At 41.3% G+C, this 18,765-nt stretch overlaps 1 protein-coding gene across 1 annotated transcript in view; it reads right to left on the reverse strand.

Annotated features, from left to right (window-relative positions):
• Positions 1 to 18,765, reverse strand: part of ryr3 (ryanodine receptor 3) — a 98,301-nt gene that overhangs the window by 18,557 nt on the left and 60,979 nt on the right. Inside the window, exons 42-72 of the mRNA XM_068577744.1 lie at positions 17,024 to 17,156; positions 15,780 to 15,883; positions 14,383 to 14,518; positions 14,102 to 14,285; positions 13,522 to 13,624; positions 13,006 to 13,126; positions 12,228 to 12,397; positions 11,322 to 11,542; positions 10,583 to 10,673; positions 10,137 to 10,277; positions 9,410 to 9,573; positions 9,161 to 9,239; positions 8,858 to 8,947; positions 8,098 to 8,241; positions 7,414 to 7,476; positions 7,163 to 7,238; positions 6,951 to 7,074; positions 6,267 to 6,382; positions 6,108 to 6,175; positions 5,881 to 6,002; positions 5,595 to 5,644; positions 5,446 to 5,506; positions 5,117 to 5,355; positions 4,823 to 4,904; positions 4,572 to 4,702; positions 3,858 to 3,976; positions 3,339 to 3,537; positions 2,558 to 2,652; positions 2,102 to 2,247; positions 1,770 to 1,857; positions 1,562 to 1,654 (exon numbers count right to left, since the gene is read on the reverse strand). Of these exons, the coding sequence (XP_068433845.1) occupies positions 1,562 to 1,654; positions 1,770 to 1,857; positions 2,102 to 2,247; positions 2,558 to 2,652; positions 3,339 to 3,537; positions 3,858 to 3,976; positions 4,572 to 4,702; positions 4,823 to 4,904; positions 5,117 to 5,355; positions 5,446 to 5,506; positions 5,595 to 5,644; positions 5,881 to 6,002; positions 6,108 to 6,175; positions 6,267 to 6,382; positions 6,951 to 7,074; positions 7,163 to 7,238; positions 7,414 to 7,476; positions 8,098 to 8,241; positions 8,858 to 8,947; positions 9,161 to 9,239; positions 9,410 to 9,573; positions 10,137 to 10,277; positions 10,583 to 10,673; positions 11,322 to 11,542; positions 12,228 to 12,397; positions 13,006 to 13,126; positions 13,522 to 13,624; positions 14,102 to 14,285; positions 14,383 to 14,518; positions 15,780 to 15,883; positions 17,024 to 17,156 (3,753 nt within the window). The remainder of the gene's footprint in view (positions 1 to 1,561; positions 1,655 to 1,769; positions 1,858 to 2,101; positions 2,248 to 2,557; positions 2,653 to 3,338; positions 3,538 to 3,857; positions 3,977 to 4,571; positions 4,703 to 4,822; positions 4,905 to 5,116; positions 5,356 to 5,445; positions 5,507 to 5,594; positions 5,645 to 5,880; positions 6,003 to 6,107; positions 6,176 to 6,266; positions 6,383 to 6,950; positions 7,075 to 7,162; positions 7,239 to 7,413; positions 7,477 to 8,097; positions 8,242 to 8,857; positions 8,948 to 9,160; positions 9,240 to 9,409; positions 9,574 to 10,136; positions 10,278 to 10,582; positions 10,674 to 11,321; positions 11,543 to 12,227; positions 12,398 to 13,005; positions 13,127 to 13,521; positions 13,625 to 14,101; positions 14,286 to 14,382; positions 14,519 to 15,779; positions 15,884 to 17,023; positions 17,157 to 18,765) is intronic.

The raw sequence follows: 18,765 nt of genomic DNA on the forward strand, positions 1-18,765 counted from the left end.
TTGCTTTTAATTTATTTCACATTATGAATTGTTTTTCGCAAATAAAACTCATCCACTCGACTTACATCCACAATCAATACATTTCATTTAGCTGATGCTTTTAACCAAAACAAGATCTTTTCTATACACCGGAGACACAGAAACCGGGAGCAATTCGGGGTTAAGTGTCTTGCTCAAGGACACATTGACGTGGCCTAGCAGAGTCAGGGATCGAACCACTGATCCTCTGATAGAAAGACAGGCAAGCCTTAACCGCTGTGCTACAGTTTGCATCAGATTGCTGCTTTTATGTAGTGTATGCTTTCTACTTTCTATTTGGCAACATGAGAATTTATCTTTATTTGGCCACAAAATCTAAGATCTAATTTCCAAAGACGATGCTTTCAGATGACAAAAAGTGTTTCCCTTTAAAAAAACATTGAATAAGATGAAATGCACACAATGACCCAAAGTGCCTCAACATACATTAACAGACTTCTGGAATGAAGAGCTGGGGAGGTTTTCTTCACTGTGAGTTATTGCATCAAAACAACCCGAGTGCAAATAAATTAAATGTTCAGCTCCGCCAAAACAAATAAACAACAAACTCCCACAGTGACAGCGTATTGAGCGACTGCTGAACCAAACAAACTGTGTCAACATCCAGATATATGACCCGACAAATATCCACATAAAAAGTCGTACGTCGTAAACCCTCGATGTTTGAAGGCTTTAACTCATACAGTTGATTGGTAAAACATCTCACATCTAGATATTCAGTTCGCTCAGCTCATGTTTGAGGATCCATTAAAAACACAGGAAAGGTGCCGAGGAGGACTTTTCCATTCATGCGCAAAGTCTGTGAAATACAGTAGCAAGAAACGGAGCACATGGGGATCACGTCAGACGGAGTATTCAGGTTGTGTTCAGCTTCTCCAAAGTGCTGACACAGTGAAGAGGACAGCAGGTGAGGGGTGAGACAAAATAAACCCAGAGAGAACTATATGTACCCTTTGGGTACCCTCTGTCTTCCTGGGTCTATTGCAGGACATACGTCTTACAGAAGGAAGCAGTGGCGGGCCGTCAGGGCCAGCTAAGCCTTCTCTGCTGGAACAGAATCACAAAGTTATAGCTATTTTATAATTTAAGCGTTTTTCGCAAATACACTACGTGTATTGTAATTATTTTGCGATCAGCTGTTAAACTAAACAGCTGCGTAGGTACCGAATCCACGGCCCGCCACTGGAAGGAAGAGCTCCCTTTCCAGAGAAAACATCTTCATCTTGGGAGACATGTGAATAGCTTTGCCTTCACTGAGTGAATGTTATCTAACCTTTTCTGTCTTTTTTTTGTCTGGAAACCCAAAACATTAGCTCATTGCTAATAGTTTAACCATTTTTGGCTAGAAAATAACATTTTATGTTTAAAGAGCTCAATTTGACACATGAAGTTCATGGAGACAGAAGATTTGTCAGTGTTGATTCATACTTGAATCAATGTCTGTTTCATTGAAGTGATTTCTTTAATATTTTAGCCATAATCCCATTGTCATCAGTAATACCTATTATTTTGTTATATTTACCTTGGACATCTTCGGCTTGCCCTCTCCAGTCAGGAAGCCCAAATTGTTGATCTCATTCTGAACCACAAAGTTTTGCTCCTCACGCTTAAAGTTCTGGGTTCAGAGGACAAAGAAAAGAAGTTAATCAAGAAAGACATCCTCGAGACCAGCATACTATTATCAAACTTCATATTGTGATACGACTAATTGATAAAATAGTAAGACTTACGTGGGACTTGCACCAGAGGATGAAGATCTCCGCCACCATCCTGAAGAGCTCATTGGAGTCGCCATCCGGCTGCTTCAGCCATCTGGACCTGTAATGGACAGAGACATGGACCAGAGACATTTTTTATTGCGTTACATTAAGTTACGTTTCATCTGTGCAGGACAGAGCAACACTAAGCGTGGTTCATAAACCAGACATATAGATGGATAAAGCTCAGGGACTACAGGAAAACAATCATGATGTGTAAAACTGGATAAGCTAATGTTTGGTGAAAAAAAAATCCCCCTGGAAATCTTGCAATAAAGACTATTCTTTCTCTGCTGATATTGTACCTGTTGTTGTCCACATAACGGATGAGCATGGGGTAGAAGGCGTAGAGGTCTCTGCAGAGCACAGCAAACTCATCCAGGATGAGCAGCTCGGCCTCCTGGGTGTCACCTTTACTGTCGGCCTTCAGCAGCTCCTCTTCAGCCACAACCTTCGTTTGCAGCACATCAACAACTCATCTCCAGCAATCAATTCATTAGTGAAAATGTCCTCACACAAGACCCCTTCCAACTCAGAGGTAATGATCTCCTCCCTGTATGCTCTCTCAGTGACAGTTATTGTTACTCTCAGCAGATGTGACTAAGCGTAATGTTCTTGGACTAGCTCTTCTGACTACTGACTGCTCCATAAATACACTATAAATTCAGTACCTTATGATGAAGTCAGCAAAACCAAATCTACTTTACCCACAGGTGTCATTAAGCAGAGAATACAATGTACATTATATTCTAAGCTCCCACCTTCACTGTCTTGTTCTTCAGTTTTTCCAGTGTGGGCAGGAAGTGGGTCCTCAGCAGATCTGCTCCAGCCTTGCAGATAATTGGCTGAGAATAGACTGGAGACAGAGACAATGGATTATATGTATTCTGGACATGTGCAGCTGAGACAGACAGACACCAAAATCATTCCTCTGTCCCTGGAGGTTATTGGCTCTGGTGTCAAGTGTCACAATGGTCAACTATATTTGCCACTTTTTTTTAAAATTATATGAGCAATTGTGTTTTTTTCATGCTCATCTCCAAAAGTGCAATACTATGCAAAACAGGGAATATTATTTCAACAATAGCTTTCAGTTTTTTGCTGGTTTAATTTACTTGTATGTAAAAGTAAAATATTCAAATTAGGTTTAAAAGTAGTGAGAAAATGCTTCAGGCTATCAGCCTCCACCGCATCCAATTATGTTTATCTGGCCTTCCCTGAACTCCCACAGACGAATGTGTACTGAATTGCAAATGTTCTTCAACAAAGTATATTAACATTGCATTAACATTAGGTTTCCACATGGGCATCCTCATTTAGAATAAGTTTCACTTGGTTTTTAATACATTTTTTTAAAGAGAAAATGAGACTGCAGGGTAGTTTCTACACCTGCTGAGCACAAAACTCACCCCCTAATGACTTATGAATGCATTTCCTATGCAAAACATAAACTTATTACATGCCCTGAGTTTGCAAGTCTGAAAAAAAAACATAAACCGGACCAGCGAGAAACTGTTTCAAATCATATTTGTTTTTTCTTACCTGCAATCCTCTTCATCCAGGGGGCGTCATCGATGCCCAGGTTGTTGTTCAGGATTTTGAGGATGTTTCCCAAGATCATGCTGAGGTGTTCAGAGGTCACCATAGTGCAGCACTGAGCACCCTGAGGAGAGTTCTCTGAGCCTTTCTCCCACCAATACGACAGATAGTTACAAAGCATGGGAAGGACCACCTCAATGACCTGCAGCAGAAAGTGGAAACGTCTACCTGACTGACTGAACACAAGAGTTGTACAAATCGATGTGTGCAAATATGTCATGTAGGCAGTACACTCTTAAATCTCTGTAATCTTTTTTTCAAGGAAGAAAATACACACGCTTACATATAAGTAAGTAACTGAAATCTCACATTTTTGGCAAAAATAACATATGCCTTGGGTCATACTTTAAGTCCCACCCATGAAGATAATTTGTAGCATTCAAGTCGTGACCATGTGGGACCAAACTCCGAAAGTAATGCAGCTGTTTGAATTCATTCAAACATCCAATCAGCCCTTCTAACCTCTGGCATGTCACTGTAGCGAGCGCCAGACTCCGAGACATCGCTGACATCTTTCAGCAGTCTGTCAAGAAGAGGCATCTCCGGACATATCTCCAACACAGTGTCCGGCATACTCAGGACTAGAAAAGAAAAACACAAAAACAACATTAAATGCTGTAAAGCAGCGGTCCCCAACCACCGGAGGTCCGTGGGTCCCTTGGTACCGGGCCGCACAGAAAGAATGAATGGAAAAAAATGCCGAAGATGTTTTATTTTGAAAAATGACCGGATACATTAGTCTAAGCATCTTGACATATCACATGGTACGTTACCCTAAAACTGAAACTTAAATGTATGTTCCAACTCTGCCGGTTCTGGATTCAAATCAAGGCTGAATATCCTGAGATCACGAATAAAGCTCTGAAAACCTGCCTCCACTTTCAGCATCCTGTCTTTATGAAGCTGGTTTTACGTTACGAAGTAGACTGGAAAGAAATTACACACGTCGGGTGTCTCCCATCATCCCTAGATGGGCCCAGCTCGTAATGGTGAGTTGTATTTCTTTGCCCTTGATAATCATTTTATCACGTCATATTTATCACCCACACCGTGAAGGCCGGTCCGTGAAAATGTCGTCTGAGATGAAACCGGTCCGTGGCCTGAAAAAGGTTGTCGGCAGCTGCTCTAAAGTATAAACTGTACACAACAACGCCAGACCATTGTCAGGGCACTCACTGGCTCTCTCTCGGGGGGTCTTGGTGTTGAATACAGACAGAGGGTTGTGGGCGTTGAGGAGGGGCTCCAGGAACGCCACCGGCATGGCTCCCACCAGGGTCGCCAGGCTCTGCCCCAGGGCTGGAAGATGCCTGCAGATAAACATAGAAATCAAAAAGTGTAATTAAAAAAAAAGCAGACCAAAAATCATTGCAGCGATCAATATAATTTTATTTTCAGTTTTCAAAGCTTAACAAGCTTTGGCCACCTACTTCTCCACAAAGACGCTCTTTCCTGTTCCCAGAGAGTAGAAACAAGTCAAGATTCGGTAGCAGGACAGCTGCACATCATCCACTGAAACACACAAAAACATTCAGCAAGCACACACACTCTTTCCATACATAAAAACTTAAAAACAACAGGAAAAGATAAATCACAAGCACCATTAATTGAGCATAATTTGCTATCGCTATCTGTCCCATTATGTTATATTCATGTTTGCGTTTCAAACAAAACGCAATACAAATGCAAAAAACGAAATCAGTGAGCGGCAAACACAAACTTACACAACAGATCCAGTCCAAACTCGTATGTTGTGACGTGCTCAAAGAGGGCAGTGATGATGGGCAGCAGCGCCACGGTCACGTAGTTGATGCTCTGTGTGACGCTCTTCATCTGGGCACGGGACTGCATGAACTTCCCCAGCTTCAGCATCTCCAGCAGCTTCTCCAAGTCCTCTGCCGCGTTCTCAAAGAAAGCCCGAAACCCGGCTTTGACCAGCTCTGAGCCGGACTTCATCACCGTCCTCAGAAAGGAGGGAACATAAGGGCTGATGTGCAGGCTCAATACCTTATTGTCTACTTGATGGATCACTGTGCATATACAAGCAACTTACCTGGTGTCAAGCGTGTGACTGAGAATATCCAGACAGCTCACCATCATTGCAGAGTCACTTCCTGTGAGCGAAAGAACGGACTGAAGATGTGGAAAGTGATTTTAAAGCAAAAGGGGCACACGAGCATTCAGAGGCAACGCCAACCTTACCGAAGAGAGAAATCCTGTGTCTGACAAGAGCTGCCAGCTTACAGAACAAGCTGGAAAAGAAAGACGGCAAGAGCAGAATTGAACAAAAAGCTTCAGAGAGAACAAAGAAGAGCTGAAAGAAGCAAAGTAAGCAAAAAAAAAGTTCTCAAGAGAAATATTAAAGAGAACTTCTTCACACCTCCCACTGAGCTGAAAGGGAGGACTTCATGGCAAAAAAATCTCTGAATAGCAAAAACCTGAAGATGGCAAATGTTGATGGCACAGATGATCCGTTGTGTCTCCATACCTGGTGACCATCTCTTTCTCTTTGTTGGAAGCACAGCCACAGCTGCTCAGGCTATTGCTGGGCGTGGACAGGAAGTAGAGACCGTGGTTCTTGAACGTTTGATCTGTCAGAGGAAGCAACACCTGGAGAGAAGAAATGCAGGTGTGAGGCTCAAACCTTAACTCAAGCCTTATTAAGAGTAGATTCAACGACATCTCAGTGGTTCTGTTGCTAAAAGGGTTTCAGACCTTGGCGAAGAACTTGATTTCCTGGTCATGAGGTGATTTGTCCGTCTTCCCACTCGTGGCCATAGCCTCTGGATTAACAACAGCGTTAAGTGGCAACGTCACCGTCAGTGATTCTGAATCAATGTAATTCTGAATCAGTGTGTATTGGCACACACTCACCAAGATGAGCGATGAACTCCTGGGCAGAGTCAATGTACTTCAGTAGCCTTTTGAGGAACTTGAAGGAAAAACGCTTCTCCATGGATGACGAGTCCTGCTCCATGTCTTTCAGACCTCTGTCAGATGCAAAAAAGGCAAGAAATCACATATAGTTACTGTTCGGATTCAGGATGCACTCACTGTATTTTTCCAAATACCTATTACCATTTATCAATACAACTTTGGCAATTAAATAACTTAATTTTTCTTTAAAAGTTAATTCACCTTCTTGGTGTCAAAACCTTGTTTTAAAGTTGTTCCTCCATGGCTTCTTTCGGACATAAAGGTGTTAAAAATCAAAAACGTTATGTCTTCTGCTGAGGAACTGCCACACCGACGTCATGTTCTGTGTGTGTGTGACGTTAGTGTCCATGCCAATGTTTAAAACCACAGCTTCAATCAGTGCATGTCGAGTGTTTCTAGATGAGGGAAACTGGTTTGTATTTATAGTCGTGCTCATGAGGATTTGATGTAGAATGACTTCATGAAGCGCAGTCTAACAGGTTAGGGCGAAATCACTTATGAGAAAGATACAAATCTTGGTTTCGTTTGACATATACTATACAATAAACTATAAAAAGCTGTTGTGACAATGTGCTTTGTGTTTCTTTAAGGAAAGACAAACTGGGGTGAGAGGATGCTAACCTTATGACGGCATAGCCGCTGATTTGCAGAAATTTGAAGAGCTCCTGGGCTTTCTCTCGGTCTCTGTACTTCTCTTTGGCTGTCAGGGTGTCATAGGGAACCAGCAGCGGATGGCTCCCTCCTCCTGACAATTCAAATCCAATTAAATAAAAACATTTTACACAGATCACTGGTCAGAATAAAGTACATTTTTAAATTGCACATTAACGCACCTTTGCCAACGAGTTCAGTTTTCTTCTTCTTGGCCCAGATGTTGTGGTAGTTTTCTGCAACAACCTCCACCATGCCCTGCAGACGTACAGCCAAAACGCAAATGTGACCAAGTCTCAACACATTGTTGTTGTTTTTTAAAGATCATTCTCCTACTGAGACTTGAGCATATATAGCAACTTTTATAAACAATGATCACATTCTAATTAATATGATTATAACAACAATTAGAAAAAGTTGAACAAAAACCAACCTGGAGCTCTCGAGACAAATTGACGTTGTGCAAATCCATTGGAGCGGGACTGAATCCATTTATCTACAAAGAACCAGACAGAGACAATACGCACAAACCAGGTTTGAATATTAAAAGCTACAAATGCATCAGTTATTTTGATAGTTCCCTTCAAATCAATGTGAGGTTAATGTGAGGTTTTATGCGTCTGGTTTGGCTCCACTAAATGGAGTAGTATTTCAGTGTTAGGTATGAGCACTAAGCCAACATGGCTAAATGACTTCAAATTAAACTTGATGCTGCAGAATCATCATGATATGTAAGCATAATAAGAACAAAACTGTTATGGAGCCGGGAGAGGGGCGGTCAATTCAACCATTCTCTGATATTAAAGAGGTAAATTTACACGAAAAACTTTTTCCCATGGCTTCACTCGGCAGCCGCTGTCTGAATGTTGTTGTTCCTAAAGTCGTATTATTATGTTAAAGGCGGCCTCTGAGCGAGGCGATTCCTGAAAGATACATATACAATTAAGGTTGTGTGTGTTGTGCACTGAAGAAAACTTTAAACAGAGGAGAATCTTGTGGTTTATTTGTTAGTTTAGTTAGATAGTGAATAAGTATTACAAGGGAAAAATGTAAGAGAACATTAATGTCTAATTGTGATGGAAATATTATCTTCTAATAAGTGGATCCGGGGTGTTACCTGAGACTCAGAGATCTTTCGCTGTTTTTCACTTTCTCGTTGTTGGAACAATGCGTCTCCTTCCTTGGTGCACTCAACGTTCCAGCCCATAGCCAGCATGCTCTTCAGTGACTCTCTCACTGGCCAGCGGTATGTTTCCCTCTCCTACATATTGAACACATGAAAGTCGATGTGACTTCAACACGGGTGAAAATGTTCATACAAGAAAAACACATGAGATGTGGAAATAAAACTACTTTCTACATTTTCTAAAGTAGGTTATTATTCTATTCCCTTAGATGGACTGGCGACCTATCCAGGCAGAACCTTGCCTTCACCCAATGTCAGCTGGCTCCAGCGCCCCGCGACACTAAATAGGATAAGTGGTTTGGATAATGGAATGGTTATTTTTCTATTGGAGTTTCATGTAAATCATGTAGTTTAAAAAAAAAAGTGTTGCACTTCTATAAGTGTTTAAGGTTCACCGTGACTGAAAAGTATTATTCCATACCAGTCAAGTTGGTCAATATATTTGTCCTCTTAAGAAAGAGCAACACCAGCTCTGCCCTGTCATGTAACTAACCCTGTGATGTCTGCCTTCACAACACCTTTGCCACTGTGAGAGGTTCACTTTACGACTGAAATTGCCTGTAAAAGCTGATCAAGCCAAGAATTCTTGCACTAAAAAAAAAAGTACCTTATGTTTGATACACAACTAGCAGATGAAAGAATGCTGCCTACTCCCCTAGCAGGAGCGGTGTATGTACCGGCGTGCACATACCTTCTCACTCAGAGCCTTGTAAGGCTTCAGCAGTGGATGGGTTTTGGCCTTCTCGTCCAGGCTGTCTCCATGTTTCCAGCCTGCTGACACCTGCAACAACAGTTGCAGCCTTATAGTACGATGCATTTTAGAAACATGACCGAGGTTGCATAAATACTAATATATTGTGAGTGCTTGTTGGCCAGACATGCTACTGTACCAGACAGAACATAAGTTAAACTCAATGAAGTTATATATTATATATCAGAGATGGCATTACATAAATAAAAACCCTAAAACCACACCGGCAGAGTGTGGACTAACCTTCTCTGAGGACCACTTGTCATGGGAATGCTCTGCATATTTGTTGGCAACGGACTCAAGTTTTTCAGGAAGAGAGATACTAGAGAAGGGAGATAATATTCATGTTGAGCAGGGCAAAGCTTTGTTTTAATTTACAGGGGAAAAAAGCTAATATTAGCAGAAAAGTACATCTGTTTAACATTAAAATTTTCTTTAAAAAATTGTGCCTTTTAATTTAAAAGTAAGCAAATGCCTTTTCAGACCACTCACTTGGCAGTGTTCATGGGTTTAGGATCAAAGTTGCCCTGTGCATCCACTGATGCCTGTTTTTCCAGTGTTGCTCCAAGACTGGCATCCACAAAGTCTGGCGGCAGGGCTCCGGCGATGGCACACAGGCAGGACATGGCCATTTTGAAAAGGTCAGCATCATACTTCTACAGAAGAGACAGATCAGCAGAATGAGGACATGTCTGCTTAGCTATTCGATGGACAGACTGAGTAGAGAAAAGAGAAAAGAGGAGGCCCAATAAAAAAGGCAGAAAGCTGGAAAAAGTCTGCACCAATAGATGGCTTGTCACAAACTGATAAATGATTCATCTGTGTTGGCTTCGCCTCAGCTGCACTGCTCACAGGCTTTCCATTGAACTTTCTTTTCACTATCTCTGACTACCAAGAACTTTATTTTTTTTCATGTTTCCCACACTCAGGTGTCAAAAGTTTGAGTTGTGAGTATAAAAAAACAATAGCAAACAGAGGAGAGCTGTAAAAGAGCAGACCAACATAACACTAAGAATTTAGTTTTGCAGGAGAGAGGGATTAAAATATTTAATATAGCTTTGCCTCCTGATTTATTCTCACAGAAAAAAATGAGCAAGCAGGAAAAAAGATAAAGAAAAAGAAAATCAGTAATTCAGCTTTACAAAATCATAAACACTACAGGCACACACTATGAGCGTATCTTGATGATTTATCTACACAACAGGGTTTCTGGTTGTACCTTCTGAGAAAGGGAGTCAAACGTTCCCCAGAAGAGCTTCTTGGTGAGGAGGAGCTCCTCCTCGGAGGCGATGCCGAAGCTGCCCATACCAGAAGGGAGGCAGTAGTACTTCCAGTTCTGCTCATAGTGGTTGGTCAGAAGCTACAAGGGATATATAAAAGGAAAAAACAAGGATTTTAGTTCAATTTTATTAAAAAAATGTTGAACGTTAATGGCCAAAGAGTTCAGTTTTGACTATATATACTGTATTTCATGTATAAAGGGTCAAATACATGACGCCTAATGCCACCTGCCTTCATACAGACTTGTAGAAATGCTTGGATGAGGAAACAATATGTCTTGAGAAATATGCGACGTCTCTGATTGTTTGTTATGATTATGCCATGACTCTTGTTTCAACTAATAAATCAAGCACAATAATGACAGGAAACTGTCCAGTGTCTCACCCGTAAAGGTATCATGCAGTATTCAGTGAGCATGGGAACGTCAAACACCAGCCGCCTGAGAAGCTGCTGCATCATGGAGGGACGCAGGTGCCTGTGAAATATAAGAATTACATTTTTTTAATATAAAAATACCGGTGCAAGATTGGAGACTCCCTAGATATCATACATTTGATACAGCAGCTACAACAATAACTGCAGATTCAATCAAATATATATGCACACCAAGCTTATCTGATTGATTATCATGTGTAATTAGACTGAGCTGAGCACCTGAACTGACATACACATGCATACATGCATGCATGCATGTATGCATGTATGCATGTATGTATGCATGCATGTACGTATGTACATACTTTTAACCATATTATAAAATAGAGACAATGAGGCAGTATTACTCTTGGTTGGAAATTGCACAGCTTACAAGGCAAAAATAAACATTTAGGGATTTAGTTGAGAATTAGTATGAATCTCTACTAAAGTTTACCTACTTTTACAGCGTAAATGTGACAAAGTCAAAAATATCAGATTATTTGAGCTAAACGATTGGTTAAATTGTAATAAAGCCCTTAATCTGTAATGCCAAACGCCACTGTTTGCTGCAGTTTGTCCTACGTGCTGTTCAATATGTGTTGTACTTAACCCTGAGACCAGCCATTTGACAGTACCATTGTTTCAAAGAATAATGGTGCAGCCTCTGCAAACCTCCCCTTTAGTACTTTCCCTCAGCGGTCCTTACTTGCAGATAGCCAGCAGACACTCCTCGATGGCGTCCCTTTGGGCTTTGGTGAGTGAGCGTCCTTTGGACAGCCGGTAGATGGTCTGCAGCGTGGAGTCAAGCAGCTGTGCGTAGTGCTCCGTGTTGCTAAAGAGAGCGGCACAGCGGGTGAGCAGAGGCAGCAGGGCCGAGCCGATGTACCTGTTCATGGCCAACGCCGTCTCAGTGGTGCTCAGCACCTCCTGCGGAGCAGAATACAATGCATGTGAACTAAAGGGGGAAGACGACCAGAACACATCTCCCCACATCTGTGAAAGAGTGAAAATAGGCTCCTGGCACCAGCAAAAACATTTGTGTAGGAGAACATGTATTTACTAGCAAAAAAAGGAATATGCTATTCATAACTATGCATGTGTTATTGTTTAATCACCTGACACGAAGAATCGTTGTGTTTTCTCAGTTTAGAATAAGTACTCCATGTGTACATATGGAGCAGTTCATCTTCACGGACTCTGCCGTGTTCCACCATCTTGTTTCTACAGTTTCTCAGAACAGACAAACCAAATGCTGGCTCGAGAAAGGGTCTTTACCATTTTTACCTGAAGGCCAATAAGCTCTTGACACACTTGGAAAGGGTTGAATTAGTTGCAATCTGCAACCTCACCCAGAGATGCCACCAAATAATTAGTTGTTTTTTTTACTCTAATGATCCAACTGGAAAGTCAAACTCACTCGTGTGCACTGGAATGATTGCATTGATGACAACACCATTACAGTTAGAAACGGATGTGAACAGAGATGGAGAAGACACAGTTGTAATATTATACATGCTCGTAACAAGCACTTTTACAAAAGACTAAGATTTACTCTTTTAAGATACAGGGGACACAAATGTAATGAACATTATTGGGTTTTTCTCTTACGCACCGTGTCCAGAGACGCAGAGGCTTGCAGGTCAGGCAGGAAGCCGACCTCCAACATCTGGAGCAGGAAGCTTTGGTCCTCGATGCCGTACACTCGTTCAAGGAAGAGCACCATGGAGGCCTTGTGGTCCGGACAGAAACAGGCTGACATGTCCGGCTCTGTCAGTGTACCGTCTGAAGGTTAAACACATTTTATGGGGATGAGTTTCAGTTCAATGTGCTGTGTTTAAACATTGTATTCATTGTTTCTATATAATGTTTTCTTTTTCTTTGCTAAGTATTCCTGACTATTAAAGTGTATTTAACTTAAAAAGCATATCTTTAAATACAGTAAGAAATTTATACATAGATGTAGAAACAAAAAACAAGTGTATTTAAGGTCGAAGTGATAGGCTGTGGAAAGTTATAACAAAAGCAAAATTAGTTCATTTAAGACACAGCTTGCTTGCTTATTAGAAAATGTCATTACGGAAAATTGGATATGAAGGTAATTTTCGTCTGAGATTGCTGCTGAAGATGGCTTTTTTTTGGTATAAGGTAAAATGATAACTACACATAAAATCATGACGCAAAGCACAAACTGCAAAAGTGCAAGAACTCCCATGAAGGCACACCTTTTCTTTACAGTATAAACAGAGGGAGAAGTGATCAGATGTTCACTCCTAAATGCTTGACTGTTATGACACATCAGCAGAGCTCAAAGTTGCAGAAAAAGGTGAAGGACAGAGATAGACTTCATACAGAAATACATCAACCAACAACAACCACCAAGACCAGCATACCTTTATTGAGCACGGGCATCTGGAGCGGGATGCTGATGATGCCCAACAGGTCGGTCGTGGGAACCAGAGAGCGCAGGATGGCTCGGATACGCAGCGCTTCACCTTTACCCGCATTGATAAGCTGTAATAGACACAGATAGGAATTAATAATGATACATTTTATCCATAGAGCACTTTTCAAAACAAAGTGCACAGAGTGCACGGGAGAAAATTCAATAAAATACAAAAATGAATGATAGAATACATGATAGGGCAGAATTAAAAATCTTAAAGTAATAATAAATTAAAAAGGAAGCTCAGATACAATCAATGTCAGATAAGCTTTCCGACTTAAAAGATGACACTGACTCAGCCTTAATTCCTCGTGCAGGTCGTTCCAGAGCCCTAATTGTGCCAGATTAAGTCAAAATATAACATATTTTTGCAAATATCCAACGCCTTATTTTATTTATGTCCTTGTATAGCGGGTGGTGATAGCATAAAAAGAAGACTGTGCACGATGAAAAAGCTCCTCACATGCATCTCTGGAGCGCAGCGTCCCAGCAGGTCGATGAGAGCGGAGTAGAAGGACATGATGGCGTTGCCCATGTGAATCACTTCTCCTTCCTCCTCACCGGTCCTGAAACGCACAAACACACATATCAAGGATACTGCAAACCTCCATTGTGCAAAGAAAATCTGAAGCCAATTACTCAACGAGTAATTTGATTTAAGGTAATTTGAGAAGAAAATGGGTATCAGAAGAGCACTATATTATAGCAGTTATGTGAGGAATTATAACAATGTGTTGGCGCAGTACATGATCTCCTTACAGGCCACTGAGCTTTGCACATCGATTTGGACTCGCTTCCCAATCCCTCGCCTCACTTCATGCAAGGCCAACCTACCCCTTTAAAATGCAGCCAGTGTATTAAAGTCTCTGCATAAAGATGTGAGCAGGCGAGGCCCCCGACACTTTCTACACAGCTTTAATCACAGCTTCCATCAATGTCGCGGCTGCTATATCCTTTTCTCTTCCACCTCGGGCAAGTATTTTTAGTGTTTTGTGCTGATTCACTTTTCAACAGGATGTAAGAACACTGGTGTGGACTCCTACCCGGCGGTGACCCCAGCGGAAGTCTTGGGCAGATCCAGGGCCGGGTCTTCAGAGATCTTGATGGCTTCCTTCATGGCGGCCAGCAAACCCTGACCTCCCTCTCCCCTCAGGGCGGGGCCGAAACACTCGGGACGCCTGATCAGCAGCTTCACCACCACGTTGGCATTTTCTTCCACACTCTCACCTGGTATTCAACAGGACAGGGAGACGTGCATTTAAAGATTTAATGAGTCTACTGTACTGTATTTACGCTGTGCACTCAGTATGAATGTCAAACATACCATTGCAGAAGACGACGAACCGCAGGAAGGACAGGTAGCGCTCGCCCTCTATAGGGTTCCAGCCGAGGTCTGGGTAACCCTTTGCCACCAGCATGGCACAACTCTGAAGACCACAGGCTGCCAGATATGTCACCACCTACACACACGCACACGCACACGCACACACACACACACACACAAACACAAATTCAGTGTTACTCCTGGGTATTATAATGGCATATTTTGTCTTTTTGACTGTCAGAGTGAGTAACAGTGACGGCTTGAAAGCATTTGCTGAGCAAGCTTATTCAAACGGGACAAAATCATCCATCATATTCTAATGAAAAGACATGGGTGGATTGAGGTTTCTATAACTGTCTGGCTCACTTTCACCATACAAAAGGCCAGCAGTCAGGAGTTTTAAAAGAAGAATTAAGGACAAGAATCTGCTAATATCACAGAAGATACAATTCTTCATTCAAAGGATATAATACCGTCAAGCAAGGCCGGGCGATACGGCTGATAAATAATGTCTCTAAATGTTAAGGCTTTGCCTAACTTGATATTTTTCAACACAACATAACAGTTTTAACCTTTGCTGTGTATGATCATACTAGTCAGATAATTCTAGCAAACTAATCTGAACACTATGAGATTATGTTCTGTCATTTTAAAGTCAGTTTAGTATTCATTAAGTCATATGAGGCATGAAGTCTGACTAATTATTTAAATAATACAAATTACACAGACACTAAATATGTCTTTCTCTGAAGCAAAGTTGGCAGGAGGTAGTTTAAAAAAATATTATTCATTTTATTTGTTCATCTATTTAAATTTTAAAACCACACACCCCATCAGCACCTCCATGCTCATACGCCACACACACACTTGCTCTGAGAGAGGGAGAGGACAGCGGGCGGAAGCTAAACCCCCAAAGGGAGTCTCATTGTGGCAGTTTATAAAAATTACGCAAGAATTAATGTTCATACTCAAAATTTGGAATATAGTCGTTTACGACATCCCACGCAGAACCAGCCTTAATACACAGAGCATATTCAAAATAACCCGTACCATCAAGAGGTCATCCTGCCTGTGCATGAGCTTTTAAAAGGTTGTTTCTGTGAACTGAAGCTACATTACTCCAAACATATCTGGTTCTCTCATCTCAGCATGTTTAATGCAATTAAAATGCAATTTTACAGTGCCTGAAATAGTATTTACCAGTCAAGGAAGTTCATCATACAGCAGATTCATATGCTGCAACAACAAATAACTCATAATGAAAAGAGCAAACATTGGCTGATAATCAGCTGAAAACCACAGGGTGCACTAATTAATAATGTTTTTAAGGATAATGGCATAATTGCAGCAGTCAGTCATATAGTAAACATGCTTGTTTGTGTGCTCCAGTCACGAACCTTCTCCAAGTCAGGCTCCTCCAGGGCCAAAGCCAGGCCGTTGTTGTCCATCACTGAAGATGCTGCAACATCCAGCGGAGTGGAGCCCCGCATAGCTTCAGAGGCTACACACACACACCACGAACAACGCACACGCACACACATGCACACAGGTAAGTGTTAACAGCAAAGACAACTAAACAACAGGGGGCAGTCTATCAACATATGATACAGAAAGTGAGAATGCTTTATCACTTCAACGCTGTATTATTCAGTAATATTTGGACACTTAATTAAAGTTGCAAACATAATACACATTATAGTATGCTAAAATATATTTAGTAGAAATTATCTGTAGAATGTTTCACGGATTAAGTGTGCTACTATTAATGGACGTGTGCGTCTCCCATTTACTACAATGATCATCATTGATCAGATGAATAATTAATCATAACTTCAAAAAACACTTGCTTTTATTAAATTGCCATTGGGCACATACTCTGAAAATAGTTATGCACAGGTAATCTAGATTAAAAAAAACCCACACAAGACCTGTCTCCCAGCACCTTCACATTGACGTAAATGATTTATGAGTAAGCAAACGTGAAATGTTTCATGTTCGGCATAATAAACTGCGTTGTTTGCATTCATTGGTCTTCTTCACACCGTCTTCTCTTTCACAGGCAGTTGACATTAGTTGACAGTAGCAACCGAGGCAGCAGCAGGCAGAGCCCAGTGACTCATCAGTCATGCCCTGCATGACTAAATAACCCCCGCCCAGACTCTTTCTACCTTGCTCTCTGCCATTGTGCTCTTTCTACCAGCTGCCTCCTTCTCGTCCCCTTTCACTCTCAAACCGATACCCTGACATGCTGTGAGCGAGGCGTTTGTGTCTGAACTTGAATTAGCTGCAGAACACCTCCAGCAAGTGGCAACGATTGGTTTCAAAGAACATTTTGCATTATTTTGGGAGCAGCAAAAGGGCACATTTCAGTTTCTAATTTGAGGAAAAAAATCGAAGAAACTATGCATATATATTTGACTTCCTCTCTCAATGTTTTTCTTCCACTATACCTTTAAACCTTTTCTCACGATATATTCCTTTTTTCTGTACCTCCTGCTCACTCTTCATTTATTTTTTTTAATTTTTATATACATCTTTAAACCTCTGTCTTCCTTTTCTCAGGCATGCACTAATTATGATAGAAAAAGGCGACTGTCAGATGATAATAGGACCGCCTCCTTGTGAATCCATCAGCACCTACCCAGCCCGACACTGCTGTTCTCCAGCAGGTAGCTCAGGTGGTCAAACATGGCTTTCTGGTTCTGCCGGCTAATACGACAGAAGTAGCACAAGAAACGACAACAGCTGGCCACCATCTTTGGGAAGGCGATCTCCTGTGGACAAAAATAAAAACACAAATGTAAAGACGTGCTAAAGTCAAACAGACTCTCGGTTTTATTGAATTTTATTGACATTTTCAGGAAAAAAAGGGGTTAACAATGGCAATATTAAACTTGTAACCTTTAGACATCTTTTTGTGTTAGTTACCATAATAACGTCCCTTTGTGGGCGGAGCATAGGTGGAGGCAGAATAATTAAATGAAGCACGTTAGTTAATGCTGGCTATCAAGTTTTTTTTAAATAATGGAAATGATTTTAGCAAGGTAGCTGGTTTAGTAGCCAGCCGTTCAATTAATCAAATTTAACAACTTAATACTTCATCCACACACTGTTGTCACAGTGTGGGAACGCACATTGTTATGGCCAGACAAATGACAACTTTATTCTGATCTTTTTCTGTGACCAGTGTTGCATGGAAGTGAGGCAGAATTGGCAGACGGGCAATAGCCTTTCTGCAGTGGCTGCAGAGGATAATCTCAACAGCCGGCCATCTCTCGCCTTGAGGCCATCTCAATAGTTTAGCCTACAAGCAACATTTCTCTCCATCTCTCTAATACATTAGCCTGCAGTGCAGCAGCTGAGGGGGTCAGCAGAAAGCTACAGTAAACTATTGCCAACATTTTCTCTCCATCTCTGAAATGGGTTGTCTGTCTCTTTTAGCCCCGTTTCGTACATTTCAGCTTTCTAGTTGCAAAATAAATTGTTTTCTTTAACTCTCTCTAGGACCTTGAGTTGGTCGTCCCAGCCCAACTCGACAATATATCAGTTCAATCATCTTCAGATCGCTGGAGTCCTAATTCTTTCTTCTGTTGGACATCGACAGCAGTGTAGTTTTGGGAGTTTCAGACCCTCAGGTTATGAAAAAACTATTTTGTTGATGATTTCAAGCCTTTTTACAAATAAGCTACAGCATGGGCTGAGGCCAATGTTAATCTCTTGGATTTGTCTGGGGTCTTATGTGCTTGGCTCTGAGAAAAGCTTAAAGCATAGTCAACAAACAAAAACAATTTTCTGTTCAGAACACAACAGGAAAATCATTTCACCTTCAACATAATGCCGTTACCCCCTCCTAGTGCGGCTTCAGCCCAAGTGTTAGGTGAGCATAACATGTATAAGAGTGAAGTCAGTTTTGTCGACGTCAGATGTAAAAGTGAATTATTAGAAGAATATATAGATGTCAGACTGAGGTAAGTCCACACCTTTTCTCAGAAAAATTACACTCTCCAAATATGAACGGCACAAAAACAAATCATGGTGTTTGACAGCCAAAGCAATTTCTCCTTTCTAATGAGTTTGAGACTTTGTGAAACCACCTGTGTGGCAACACAGTGCACGATTGGGAAACAACATTGTATTAAAGTCTGGGTTGAAAAATAGTAGTGTGTTTGTTTTATGCCATGATTAACAGAATTGTAAGATAGCATCAGTTTGTAATTTTAAGATAAAATACTGTAAACCTTTTACACTTGCCGTGGTAATGCCACTTTATATGGCCACAGTAAGGGAAGTGCACATATCAAGTGGCATTAAACTGGTCTGGAATTTATGTCTGAGACGGTGTGATGAGACTGTCAGTGTCAGATGTGAAGGCCTGAATGTCTC

The sequence above is a fragment of the Clinocottus analis genome, unplaced genomic scaffold (genome assembly GCF_023055335.1).
Source record: "Clinocottus analis isolate CAN_PGR_092001 unplaced genomic scaffold, fCliAna1.0.p SCAF_15, whole genome shotgun sequence".
NCBI lineage: Eukaryota > Metazoa > Chordata > Actinopteri > Perciformes > Cottidae > Clinocottus > Clinocottus analis.